The sequence below is a fragment of the Chlamydotis macqueenii genome, chromosome 1 (assembly GCF_036417535.1).
Source record: "Chlamydotis macqueenii isolate bChlMac1 chromosome 1, bChlMac1.mat, whole genome shotgun sequence".
Lineage (NCBI taxonomy): Eukaryota > Metazoa > Chordata > Aves > Otidiformes > Otididae > Chlamydotis > Chlamydotis macqueenii.
The window spans coordinates 11,290,232-11,303,739 of NC_141556.1; the positions used below are offsets into that span (position 1 = coordinate 11,290,232).

The 13,508-nt window shown below is 35.2% G+C and overlaps 1 protein-coding gene across 3 annotated transcripts in view; it reads left to right on the forward strand.

Annotated features, from left to right (window-relative positions):
• CACNA2D1 (calcium voltage-gated channel auxiliary subunit alpha2delta 1) overlaps window positions 1-13,508 on the forward strand; it is a 405,284-nt gene that overhangs the window by 373,046 nt on the left and 18,730 nt on the right. For all 3 annotated transcript variants that reach the window (XM_086745696.1, XM_086745707.1, XM_086745713.1), the window contains 11 exons: window positions 723-820; window positions 3,895-3,979; window positions 4,193-4,255; window positions 5,207-5,310; window positions 6,582-6,668; window positions 7,040-7,107; window positions 8,449-8,487; window positions 9,734-9,805; window positions 10,346-10,498; window positions 10,589-10,641; window positions 13,370-13,425. In XM_086745696.1, the coding sequence (XP_086601822.1) occupies window positions 723-820; window positions 3,895-3,979; window positions 4,193-4,255; window positions 5,207-5,310; window positions 6,582-6,668; window positions 7,040-7,107; window positions 8,449-8,487; window positions 9,734-9,805; window positions 10,346-10,498; window positions 10,589-10,641; window positions 13,370-13,425 (878 nt within the window). The remainder of the gene's footprint in view (window positions 1-722; window positions 821-3,894; window positions 3,980-4,192; window positions 4,256-5,206; window positions 5,311-6,581; window positions 6,669-7,039; window positions 7,108-8,448; window positions 8,488-9,733; window positions 9,806-10,345; window positions 10,499-10,588; window positions 10,642-13,369; window positions 13,426-13,508) is intronic.

Here is a 13,508-nt window from a genome sequence, read left to right on the forward strand (position 1 = left end):
AAAAAGAGAGCTCCCTGGTTTTCTGCTGAGTACTATCTACATTTTAATTACAGCTGTTTAGTGCCAGTCACCATGTAATATTTGCCTTCAAAATGTCCACTGACTTTTATTGTGCTTGCTTGCATTCAGCAAATTACCCAATGCTATATTGCTTCATTTAATTACATTATGTAAAGGATTGTAGTTTACTGTTTATCTGTTTTGCATATGTCAAAACAAAGAGTGTTTTTATAGATATGGTGTATACCCTATTAAAATTGCCTTTAAGACTTCTCAGAGAACAGGACCTCATCCCATCAATCTGGCTTTAGTTGAACATGAATGACTATGTTTTAAATGGCAGTCCATGTACTTTCCAGAACAGTTTAATCTAGGAGCTGTCTAAATTCACTGGGCATTTTCTTGTTTAGTCTACAGACTCTCTGATGTCCTGATTTCATGGCCTACACTAGTCCTGAGTGATTTTCTGGGGATCTATGTCCTATTTCATACAAGGAATTTTCTTAAAATTCAGATTTAGGCAGGCTCTCGATTACTTCCTGTAGATACCTGAAATATACAATATGGTCAACATTCAAAACTGACTATGGTAGTCAATTGACATAGTAGGGCCAGCCACCTCATTATAGTTGTACAATCCTGCTTGGACTTTAAAATTACTGAGCCATATTTGCCTGCTTTAGTAGCAAATCTGAGAGGACTGATGTTTTGTTGTTTTTCAGAGAATACTGTAATGATGTAAAAAAATCAGAAAACAACACTGAATTTCTATTAAATTTCAATGAATTTATTGACAGAAATACACCAAGCAGTCCGTCATGTAAGTATTCTTCTCAATTCACTAAAATTTTTCCTTAGGAAAATGCTCATAAATAAGAATTAGTCAAAATGACAGCTTTCGTGCTGAAATCATGTGGTTTTAGTTTTTATCTTTACTATTTTTTTTTTAGTAGAAATACCTCTAAAGTTGGGATTTTCTGCCCAGGATAGAGATTGTAAAATAAGTTTGCCGTTTTCTGGGTTTATTTAAGAAAGTTTGCAGGGCATCATACATCCAGTGTTTTCCACAATTCCTCTCAGCATTCTGTTCTAGCAGCAAATAACTACCGGTTCATTTTAATACACTCCAAATATTTTGCATTTATAGTTTTTTCTCTTGAGCGTATCGGCCAAAGTAAATCTCAAATAGAGTTTATAATCTTGTAATGAAATCTTCAGTCTGCTTTCTTGTCAGCTTATATAATCAGAATAAAGAAAAAGAGCCAAAACCCAAAATAACCAATAACCAGAATAATAGATAAGGAAGTTCTATTGCTGGTTAATAAATTGGTTAAAGATCTCTCACTTGGGCCTGAGTTCTTTGAGACCATAGATTCATGTAACTGCTGCAGTGGTGAGCACTGGGCTTTGGTAAGGTACTCACATTTTGAAATTGGGCATTAAACTCCATTTAGAATAAATGAGGAGTTACACTTTTGAACAAACCATCAGAAAGGCATTAAAGTCTTGTTCTCATGAAAAATTCAGTGTCTGGATTTATTTGTTTATGCATACAAGCACGTTTGGCATTATTAATAATTTATAAACAGTTGAAATAATAAACTTTTGTTTTTCTTGCATTCCCTGATTCTTTTTAACATGTTGCTGTCAAATATCACTGATTAAGTCAATAGGAATCTCTCTGCTAGACCATGTAACTGAAGGAATGTCCACTTGGATATGAGATCTTCTCACGAAAGGCTGTTTTTGTGTGCATATGTGGGTGTTTGTTGTTGTTTTTAATAGAGTGATCTTATTCATTGACACATTTCTGACTGACTGAAATTTTACTTGAGTCCCTTGACTCAATCGTGGAAATGAAAGTATTCACCTCAAATGATTAAACCAGTTAATAAATGAAAATTCTAGTTTAATATTCACTAGTTATATAAGTGAATACTGAGGACACATTTAGTGATATTGTAGTATACACTAGGGCTTAGTAAGTAATTATGCCAAAATGTTATCAAATTATTGCTGTATTTCATTTTGGAATGCACAATAAAATTAACTTTTTTTCTTTCTTTTTTTCTGCTAATTATTTTAAAAATAGTTTGCTGAATAATTAAACAGTGTTGACTAAAGGAAACAGTCGCTGTAGACATTATCTCAGCTAAAAATGCTTTTCAAAGTGAATGACAAGTAAAATCCCCCAAATGGAAATAGTCTATATAGTATGAGTTTAATGCCTGTTGTATTTTCACTCGTTCCATCCAACTTTAACCTGTAAGAAGTTAGCCAGGAAGACGGACAACTACCACTGTCATTACTAAGGGGACAGCAAGAGCAGTTTCTTACTAGGCAGTAAAATTACTTGTCTTTGACATCTGCTATATGTGAGTAAGCAAGTCTCACTTTGTGAAGATGCATGCAGTACAAGTACAAATAAAAAATGCATCCACTCAAATATTAGGAGTCTATATTAGTAGAGATAAATATAACTCTGAGAGTCATATTTTCATATTTATATTCGGGTAGAATTTCAGTTTAATTTCTAGGAAAATGTGGATGCATTAAGGCAAATTTCAGGCTGTGAAGAAATATTTTTAAAACAGTACCCTACCTTATGTTAGATACTATACCACAACAGTGTGCATGCACATAGGGAAGATGAGTCTGTGGCATTTGATGTAGTTTAACAGGTTTATCTATCTAAGCCATGTAAATATATATTTATATAATGAGAATTAAATTAATGTATTAAGATGATATGAGGCACTGGTTCCTGCTGGTGAGTCAGAGCTGCTGTATCTCTGCATAGCATGCTCACACATTCAAGTTTCAGTGGATTTTGTGGAAAACCCTTTTTGCTAAAGCTTGCAAAGCTTTGCAATACCCAAATGCATGTCCCAATTGATCTGTTTTGTGAACAGATTGAATTAGACCTTTTTTAAAAAAAAGTTCAATATAAGTTTTCTGGAGTCTGAGACTTAGGATTAACCGTAAAGCATGTCATGGCTCTCTATGGAGCAAAATTGAAGAAAAGTTGGTGGATTTCATTTTTATTTTTCCCCAAGAGGAGTTTTCGGTCTCCTCAGCAAGGCTGAGCAGTCGGGGTTTGGCAGAATTGAGAACTGCAGGTTCCAGTCTGATCTACCAACACTGATTTACTGTGTGACATTGAAGATCAAGAGCCAGATTTTCCTTTTACATTATGCAGTTTCAATTTAGCCCAATTTATTTTCCATAGTGGTAAAATCTGAATTAAAGTGTGTGCTTACTCCTGTTGATCATTCCTAGAACTTTGTCTTGCAAAGTAGTACTGAAAAAGATACTTGAGAAGCTCTGGCTTCAAACCATCTTTTCAAAGATACTTGAAAATGACATATCCATCTAAGCTACTCATTCAAAATTAGTTTATTTCCCTGTACCTATTATCAGAGGGCAAATAGCTTTTTTTTGAGAGGCTACTACTTCATTGTTTTAAATATATTTATTGAATTATGTCAATTTTTGTAGCATGTAATAGTAAGTATAACTAAGTGGTGTTTCATTGCATCACCTGAAATAAAAAGTGTTTGAATGAAAACAAGCTTTGAAAGTAGGTTGATTTCCAAAATTAACATAGGACCTTTGCAGAACTAGGACCTGTACTCTTATCACCTTGCTTATTCCTATGACACAAAGATAGTTTTTTAGGATGCAACGAAGGAGAAGTTTAAGTGAAGTCAGCAGTCTCAGGGATCTATTTAACAGTAAGTACTTGATGTAATTTGAAGTTAGACAGTATGTCTAATAGAAATAGACTAATTTTTGTGGCTGTAGCATCCTGACAACTCAAACTTTCATTTTAGCCATTTAATGAAACTCTGTGTTGTATGGTTTCAGATGAGTGTCTTAACTTTTTTTTGACAGGTAATACTGATATGGTTATTAGAGTTTTGCTGGATGCAGGATTTACAAATGAACTTGCCCAAAATTATTGGAGTAAACTGTCTCTGTAAGTATTCTTTTTATTAACTCTGATTTTGTGATGCATTTCAAAGGTTGATAATAAAATGATATGCATGTGTGTGTATATACAGATATACAGTTAATGTTTACACAGAATAGATATTTAATTCACAGTTATGCACTTAAATGGCAATCCTTGACATAGGAACTTGTGAGAATTTCAGTGAGTTTTCATTTTAAATCTTATTTTTATTTACAGTGATGGTGTTGTTGCACAATTTGTTGTTACGGATGGTGGAATTACTAGAGTGTTCCCGAAAAGGTAACAATTATTATAAAATACTGTAATATGATGATTCTGAAACCTGAAAGGGTCAAATATTAAATAATGGATTTATTGAATTAAAACCAACTTTTCCTATAGTCTAATCTGTACTGATAACTACTGAATGAATTTAATGTCTTGGTTTCCTTTGATTTTACCTATGTCACTGCTTGAAACTGATCTGTAACATTGTTTCCATAGCTGGTCCTTATCATCCAAGTTTCTAATCAGTGTAGAGTAGTTGTAAAAGCAGTGCCCTTGTAGTAGTAGTGGGGCCATGCTAATCCCTAATTACTCCTAAGCACTCATTTGTTTGTCAGGCTGGCAGGCTCCAAATACCGTAAAGCAGTAGGTGATTTTTTTTTAGACTAATAGGAGGAGAACAAATGGTCCAGAGACTTCAAAAGAGAAAAATGTGTCATTACCAAAGGGCAAAAAGGGATTGTGAAATGGTCATACAATCAGCTAAACACCCCCATCAGTGACTGGGAATAGTGAGGGCATCAGTACATGTATACTGGTAAATGGCAGATTTATCTATTTTCTTCGGTTATTTTGTGTTTCCCCAAAATGGATTTTACTCCCAAAATCAAATTCTCTTTTGTTTTGGTGTTATTAATAATAATAAAATATTTTTGGATGGTTTCTCAAGGGATAGCATGTGCTGTAAAGGTTTGTTTATATTTTTTGTGTGTATTTGTCTCAATATATCTAAAAATGATGAAGTATGATCTGTGTTGTTCCAAGAATGCTATTTTCTTTTTTTATTTTCCCAAGGTTTTTTTTTATTAATTACACTTGGCAGTTAATCACTGAAAGCTGACAAAGTCTGAGGATTATACGTATGAATCTCACATTATTTCCAACATGAAAAAAAAAAGCCTTGCAGCACAGCTTTAATGAGGCTGTAACTATATTTTTTTTTGATCATTATTTTTCTGTAATTAGGGCAGGAGAAGATTGGTTGGAAAATGCTGAAACTTATGAAGTCAGCTTCTACAAAAGGAGTTTAGATAATGACAACTATATTTTCACAGCTCCATACTACAACAGTAAGTCATCACTGCTTTGAAATGTCAGGGCTAGCTAGTCCAAATGTAAGTGTACTTGTGGAAGTTTCCCATACCAGTTGAAGTCACTGAAAAAGGATGCAAGTGGGACACTTCTTAAGGAAAAAAAAAAAAATCTTGGGATGTCATGCATTATTAATGAAAAGGTAGCTAGGACGGCACTAAGCATAATTTGTCATTGACTCTCCTGGCCCTGTATGCTCAAAATTAACAAAGCTGAAAACCTGCAGAGTACTGGTGTTCATTTATTATACTGAAACATTGCTCTACAAAGATGCTTTGGTGGAATTATTTTAAAAGGAAGTGAAAGAAAATTGCTCTCAGGGACAATAACACTACCTAAAAAAGCCTTATTTGAGCTGAGTTCTGTATAATTCCTCAGCACCAAACCTAACTTGGGGAAGTGAGTATAAGGGTCCAGAGTCCATAGTTCTGTCCCCTGCACCACTGCTTAATTTAAGCTTTGCTATTGAATTCTGTTTCAGATTGCTGTTATTCATTAAAACCAGTTTGTCTGAAATACTGTGATATTTAAAACCTGTATATGCACAATAGTAAGTGCTTCTTACTGATGTGAGCAGCATTAACCTTGCCAAGTTCAGCTAAAAGCAGATGCTGCCACAAATGACATACTCCTCTCTTAAACATACGAGATCTTTTATTGCTGTTATTTCGTACTTATTTATTGTATCTTTTCTCAGTAAAATATTAACAAAGCAATTAACTAGTTTCCCTGAAGCCTTTGTTGTTCCTCAAAGATCTCGAAGGAATGTACTTTTAACTTGCTTTTTCATACTAAACAGTGTTGAAAACGGAGTGAAGTCTGTCAGAGAAGTAATTGTTGGTGAGTGGTGTCAGTATACCCTGCATTGAAAAATACACAGACGACAGCAGGATAAAATCTTTGGCTCTGATCCTGGTTTTAACAGAGCTGCTCACATGTGTAAAGCTATTCATGGCTCTTTGCAGAAAAAAAAAAAAAAGCCACAGTAACTTTATGAAGCAGTGAAACCGTGTACAAAAAACTGAATGAAGAAAAGTAGAGAAAAGTATTTATCTTAGTCATCTAGATGTTGGTGACCTGAGCCATTACAGGTGACAAATGCATAGGACAACTAGGTCAGCGCTTTTGAATAAGGATTTTTTTTTAATCAGTCTGTATATTTGAATAATCATTAATTTCAGTTTCAGAGCAAGGGGCTTTTATATCACCCTAATCTTTTTTTTTTTTTTTTCCCCTTCTATACTCTCAGAAAGTGGTGCCAATAGCTATGAAACAGGTATTATGGTAAGCAAGGCTGTGGAAATAACAATTAATGGGAAGCTTCTGAAACCAGCAGGTAAGACAGAGTGGTGCTGAAACTCTAAACCCATTAGTTATTTGGTTGTTGCTCCACAATGAATTAGACATTTAATTGAGATTTGAAAGGAACTTCACTTTATATAACATCCTTTTCTCTGAGACTGTTTTAATCTTGCTAGGGGAAATCAAGCCAAAGATCTAGCTGTGTTTGAGTAAGAGTGTTTAATTTATTAGTCTCATGAAGGATGATGGTGGTCAGACAACTGAGCAAAACTCATGTTTTATCTTTTTCCAGTTTAGTAATTTAGATATTATTATACTTTTTTCCTTTTTTAAGGACTCTACAGTTACCTTTTTCCTTTTTTAAAAAAAAATTACTAAAAAAGACTTTCATGTATTTCTTGTTAGTTGTTGGAATAAAAATTGACGCAACCAGCTGGATGGAAAATTTCACAAAAACCACAATCAAGAGCCTGGTAAGCAATTGACCAAGTCTTTTTTGAACTTTATTTGCATTTCTCAAAGCTTCAGATGGAAATAGGTCTAATAGCTGTTTGTGCCAGAGTCACACTGATGCGTAGTTGCCAAGTAGTTGTGGTATTTAAATCATACAAATGCACAAAATAAATCTATGTTGAAACAGACTCTATTTTGTACATGTCTTGCTTTCATAATTATAGAACATGGGTAAAGACAAAGAAAAATCACATATTCCAGCTACTAGGCTCCCTGCTAATATTATGCTGCAGCAGTGAATAAAATCTGCAAAATAATTGGTTTAAAAAAACCAAAACAAAACAGAGAAAAGATGAATCTATTTTTTATTTTATAAGGAGGATGGGTAATCAGTGAACAGTAAGAATTTGTATTGCAACTAACATCACAGCCTTTTGGCAGAACTTGATGAAATAGACGCTTAACCCTTTCAATCCTTACATCTAATGCTTAGGTGTAAATGGGAAGGAGGAAAGGCTAAATCACAGGGAAAACTGATTAATAGTATATGGGGAAAGGAGAGGCACAAAATGAAGACACTTGTGGAACAATTAAATGAGGCAATGTTTCTTGGTTGGTTGTATATTAAGGGATTCAATAACTGTGTCTGGCCATTGTAGGTATTAGGGCTCTAGTTCAATGGGTAGGCAAATGGATTGCCTAAATGCCAGAACAGTTAAAGACAAAAATACATAACTGAAAAAGAAAAAGAGGAATATTTCAGAATTTATTTGAGATTAATGACTGCAGCATTATCTGGTAGTTGTTTTGCTCACAGCATAATGCAAGGAGACAGTTATGTGTATATGTATACACGCGTTGCAAGAAAAAGAGAAAAACGTGTTAGTAATCAAAGCCATAAAAGCTAACTGGAGGTGGTGAGCTTCCTTTATCACATGGGATTCCCATGCTTTATGACTGGCAGTTCATGGTCAAAAAAGATACTTGGCAGCGTGTTTTCTTAGTTTTCTTTCCATATCTCAAACACATGGAAACGCACATGTTCTTTCTCTTTTACTTTATAGTCCCAGCACTAACATCCTGACAAGTTCCTCGAGCTATTTATCTCTAATACATTGAGCATTCTTAAAAAGGGATATCAGAGGCTTTGTGAGAGACAGTAGAGCTTGTGCTGCTGATAATTACTGGATATAGGTTGTTCACAGAGCTATTTGTGATATAATGACACTCAAAATTAATTTTTATTAATATACAGATATTGAAAATCAAATACTTGTTCTTGTCTGATCAATATCACTGCCGAATACAGTTTATTTTGGAGCTTTTTTTTTTTTTAAGATTACTGTACTTCTGTTTTTTAGTGCAACAGTGAAATCTGTGGCTGTGAGAGAAACAGTATGGTAAGAATATGTTAAATTTACGAATATCTGACAGATTATGAAAATTCACTCATTCTCTCTAGATTTATCTAATACAACTATTCTATCTTTATTATTTGAGCGTTCATTTTACAGAAAACAGAACTTAGTCATTTGTGTCTTGAGAAAGAGATGAGGATTAGGAGTGTAGGGGGTGAAAGAGGTTATGAAAGTCAAGTGAAGTAGTTGTTACAAGAATCACTGCAATGAGATTATGAGAACTAGAAGGAAGGGAAAAAAATAGAGTAATAGCATTAGAGAATGATATGAAGAAACGTGAGAAATATGTAAGGGTAACTTTCAGAACAAAATCGTAAGGAAAGGGAGTAATTGAAAAAAAACCAACTGAGAAAAGGAACACTAGAAGAAAAGTACCTTAGAGAAGAGTAAATGCAAACTCAAAAGCATCAGAATATGCGATGTGCCCTTCAACAGTCATTAGTCATCCTCCTTTCCTGTGTTTCCAGCCCATTCAGGATCAGATACCTCTGTTAGCACTCAGGAGAGTACAGCTTCAGGGGCAATCACAGTATCAGATTCTGCTATGTGCTTAAAAGCTTTCTCTGCTCAGGAGAGCTCCATGAGTTCTTTTGTGGAGTGAGAAGATCATTAAATGCAGGAGTCACAGCAAAAAGGATACTCTGGGAGGTTATCTATTTGGCCTTATTACTATCTTTCCAATCTCTGACTACAAGGAACTTTTACAAAGTGCAAAGTGTAGGGAATCAGTGGGCTTCCTGTTCCTGCACCTGACACCTGGAAGAAAGCCACTACAGTCCTTGGCAAGTGAAAATAAGCATGACTAGCAAGCTGAGAGTCTGCCCTTAAGATTTTTACCATTAAAAGTTGCAAATGGAAAAGGAGTTTAAACATGGCTGAAGCACACAGGAAGTTCTAGTCCCTTATTATGAGTTGAGATTCAATTATAATCAGATTTAATAAAGATATAGCACTCTTAGAGCTAACAAAGTATTGAGCAAATAAGAATTTACAAAAGAACTTCTATGAAATTAAGCCACAAATAAACCTTTGATCTGTAAAAACTTTTATAATACTGATAGTGCTACTTATTATAGCTTAATGTTGGCCCTTGGCTATGGGGTTGTGATTTAGCCTGAGCCACATAGATTTGGAGATACTTCTGAAGTGTTGAATAAAAAATAGTTTCTTACAGAGTGTTCTCTTGACAAATCCTTCCTGCAACATGTATTTTACTTTCTTATAATAGCATGTGGACTGTGTTATCCTTGATGACGGTGGATTTCTTTTGATGTCAAATCGGGATGAATATACACAACAGGTATGTATATTTTTTTAGGACAGAACATAAAAAACAATAGGAAGGAGTTTTAATAGCAAAAAATAGCATTTCACTTTCACTCTAAGAATAACATTTCCAAATCACTAAAATTTTACTGTATCAGAAATTACAGTTATTTTGTTAGTCTTTGTCACTGTCTTGTTTATGGTTCAAGATGTCAGTCTTCTATGAAGTTGTGTTCTTTGTGCTCTGACTTTAGGCTGGTAGGCTACCGATGGACATATGATGGTGAGGGCAAGTAGTATGGCATCCACACACCTTCTTTCTCATATTTCTCTTGTTCTTTCTCAAGCAGAGTGGTCTCATTGATAGTACATTTAACAATTACTGTCTAACTGGAGTTCTCCAACCAAGGTTTTGGGAGAGAAATAGTCAAAGAAATAAATACGTAAGCAGCACAACCAGATGAGTCGAGTAGAGGAAAAAACAGTGGCAGGAAAAAATTAGAACTGTTCACTATTTAATGAGAAAAATACTTGGAAATACATTAATTTATCTCTGTATATTGTCTCTCATCAGATTGGAAGATTCTTTGGTGAAATTGATCCTGGCCTCATGCGAAACTTGATTAACATGTCCCTGTATGCCTTTAACAAGTCGTATGACTATCAGTCGGTCTGTGATCCTGAAGAAGAACCAAAGCAAGGAGCTGGACTTCGTTCTGCTTATGTGGTTAGTATTCCCTTATGTGGTGATTGAAATCCCCTTAAAAGACTGCAAGTGTTTATACAAATAACATAATCTCTGTTATTTTTTTCCCAGCCTACGATAACAGATATTTTGCATCTAGGATGGTGGGCTTCGGCAGCTGCTTGGTAAGTGCAAGTGTGTCAGAAATTTTTATGTCCAAACTAGAATTACTCAGTAGATTGAAACTGTATTAGTCTCTCCCTATGCCTCAAACTGCACTGAACTCTTTAGTTCTGCAGTTTCTCATGGTGAAAATTCTTAGCAATGTCTCCAGACTTCTTGGAAAATTCAGCATCTGTCAATAGTTGAATTCAAAACTACTCTTGACAGGTTTTCTCATTGTGTGTTCTGACTCTACAAAAGCAGCTTCAGGAAGCAGAGCTGGGATTAATGGTCTAAGTTTGATTGGCAGATACGAATGTTCAGATGAAATTATTACATTTAGAATTATTTATCTTTCCATTTTTCCAGCAAGATATCTTAAGAAAATCAATGCTTGCTTTTCAGTGAATCGTTTTACAAAAACACATGAAGTTTCTCTATTACAGAATGTAAAGAAGTCTTGCTTCAGACTGCAGGATAACCAATATGTTATCTGATGGCACAGTCCAGTTAAAGGTTCTTATGATAATTATTAGTTGATTCTTTGAGATGGAATGTGAAAAAAAGTACTGAACTATTTAGAATCATAGAATGGTTAGAGTTGGAAGGAACCTTCAAAGGTCATCTAGTCCAACTCCCCTGCAAGGAGCAGGGACATCCCCCAGTAGATCAGGTTGCTCAGAGCCTCATCCAACCTGACCTTGAATGTTTCCAGGGATGGGGCATCTACCACCTCTCTGGGCAACTTGTTCCAGTTTTTCACCACCCTCACCATAAAAAAAAAAAAAAAAAAAATTCCTCCTTCTATCTAGTCTAAATCTATCCTCTTTTAGTTTAAACCATTACCCCTCATCCTATCACAACAGGCCCTGCTAAAAAGTTTCTCCCTGTCTCTCTTACAAGCCCCCTTTAGGTACTGGAAGGTCACTATAAGGTCTCCCCAGAGCCTTCTCTTCTCCAGGCTATGATGTCCCTGCTCCTTGCAGGGGGATTGGACTAGATGACCTTTAGAGGTCCCTTCAAACCCTAATGATTCTATGATTCTATGATGGTTTTTATTATTGGTTACATTTTGTTAAGAGCAACAGAAAAAATCTTGGTTTTCTTGGACAACAGCAAACCTCAAAAACTGGAGATGGGCAATAATCCAGAAGAGAAACTTGAGCTCTTCTCAAACAGAGAAACTTCAGTTTATCAGTGTTCAAATCAGACTTAGTGATCTGGATTCAATTTAGACCTGAGGTTTTTTTTTTGTGTGGTGTGTAACTTGAAAGTACCACATGAAAGTACTTTCTGTGGACATGTTTTTAATGGAATCTAGGTCAGAAGCAAGCAGAGAAGGCCATTAAGCAAGCAGAGTGAAAAGGGCTGACCAAAAATGGATTCAGTGAGGCACCTGGCAAAAGCAAATGCAGAGAAATAAGAGAAACAAGGTTGTTAAAGAAAACTATAGTGTTTCAGGCAACAATGTGGGATAAAGGCATGAGTGATAATTTTCAAAATTTATAGACAATACATCAGCATGTAGTTAAGAGAATATATATCATTTTTCCATCATGCTTCTTTAACTCAGGAGATTTCAGTTTTCACAGGCTGCCTTTTTCACTCAGTTCCCTGTACATTCTGTGATAGGCCCATATGAAGGATAACTATTTTCTGTCAGCAAATTGCATCACTGTTGAATGGCATCAGGTCTCTTATCCGTAACGGTTGATGTGCTATCCATCTGATGATTCAAGGTACAAAGCTGTGGATATGAATCCAAAGCTCCTTCAGGCAATAGCTCCACTGGAAAGGTGGCAGGCAGATTCAGTTTCTTTGCACATGGATCATGCTGGATAAGGAGAAAAATAAAAAATCTTGGAGGTTGAATAAATTTATACAGTCCCTTCTCTCTGCAGAACAAGTGTTAGTGCAGCATGAGATGAGGAGACATCAGGTAGTATTTGTAGGTAGAAGGAAACCTAAAATATGATGATAGGCAACTACAACTTAAGAAGGTTTAAGTAGAAGTAGGGAGTCAAGGAACCGAACTGTTGTGATTCCTGTTTTGATAGGTCGGTAGAGGAGAAGGGGGCCATGTATATGGCAAACTAGTTTTTGCTTCAAGTAAATAAAATAGGAAAAATATGATCAGGAGTGAAGAAAAATATTTGAAATAAATGGAGCTCTTTAAGCCTAAGTATTTTGGCAGCATCTGGGAGGAAATATATTCCATACCTCAAGAGCAGGAATTGATATTATTTTAAAAGTCAACTGCTGCAGTAATGATTTTTATAATACACTTGTAATATTCCAGTGTTCATCTCCTTCTCAGCAATTTAATGAGTCTTAATCAGTGTAAAGCATCTAATTCAGGAGCATTTTCGCTGAGTGTGTTCAAAAGGAGTTCTGGTTGTTTCAAGTGTTAGAGGAATGCCAATCTGCCTCTTCCACCTTCCTCAGAGGTATAAAAGGAGGACATGGATGGCATGATAATATTTCCATTATGTGAGTTATGGGCACAAATGGTATCAAATTTCAACAGTAGAATAAAAGATTAGTATGAAAGAAGACCTGGGAGAAAGTGTGAAAAGAAAATCAGAGTCAAACTGTAAGGTTTAGAGAAACACAGCTTTAATAACTGGCAAAAGCATAATAATCTGTGATGATTTTGTTGTTAATAACTCTTCTTTGCGTAGTTTTTAAGGATCTATTAAAATATAAAGACAAAGAGTCTTTAACAAATATGTATTGTCTTTCTGTGTTCAGGTCTATCTTACAGCAGCTGTTTTTGAGCTTGACTTTTCCACGTTTCCTTGAGGCAGGTAAGTCAAGAGAATGTTAGAGAATCAACTTTGAATGAAGTAGAAGGTAAGAATCTAGGCTGGGGGCCATATTTGGATCTCCC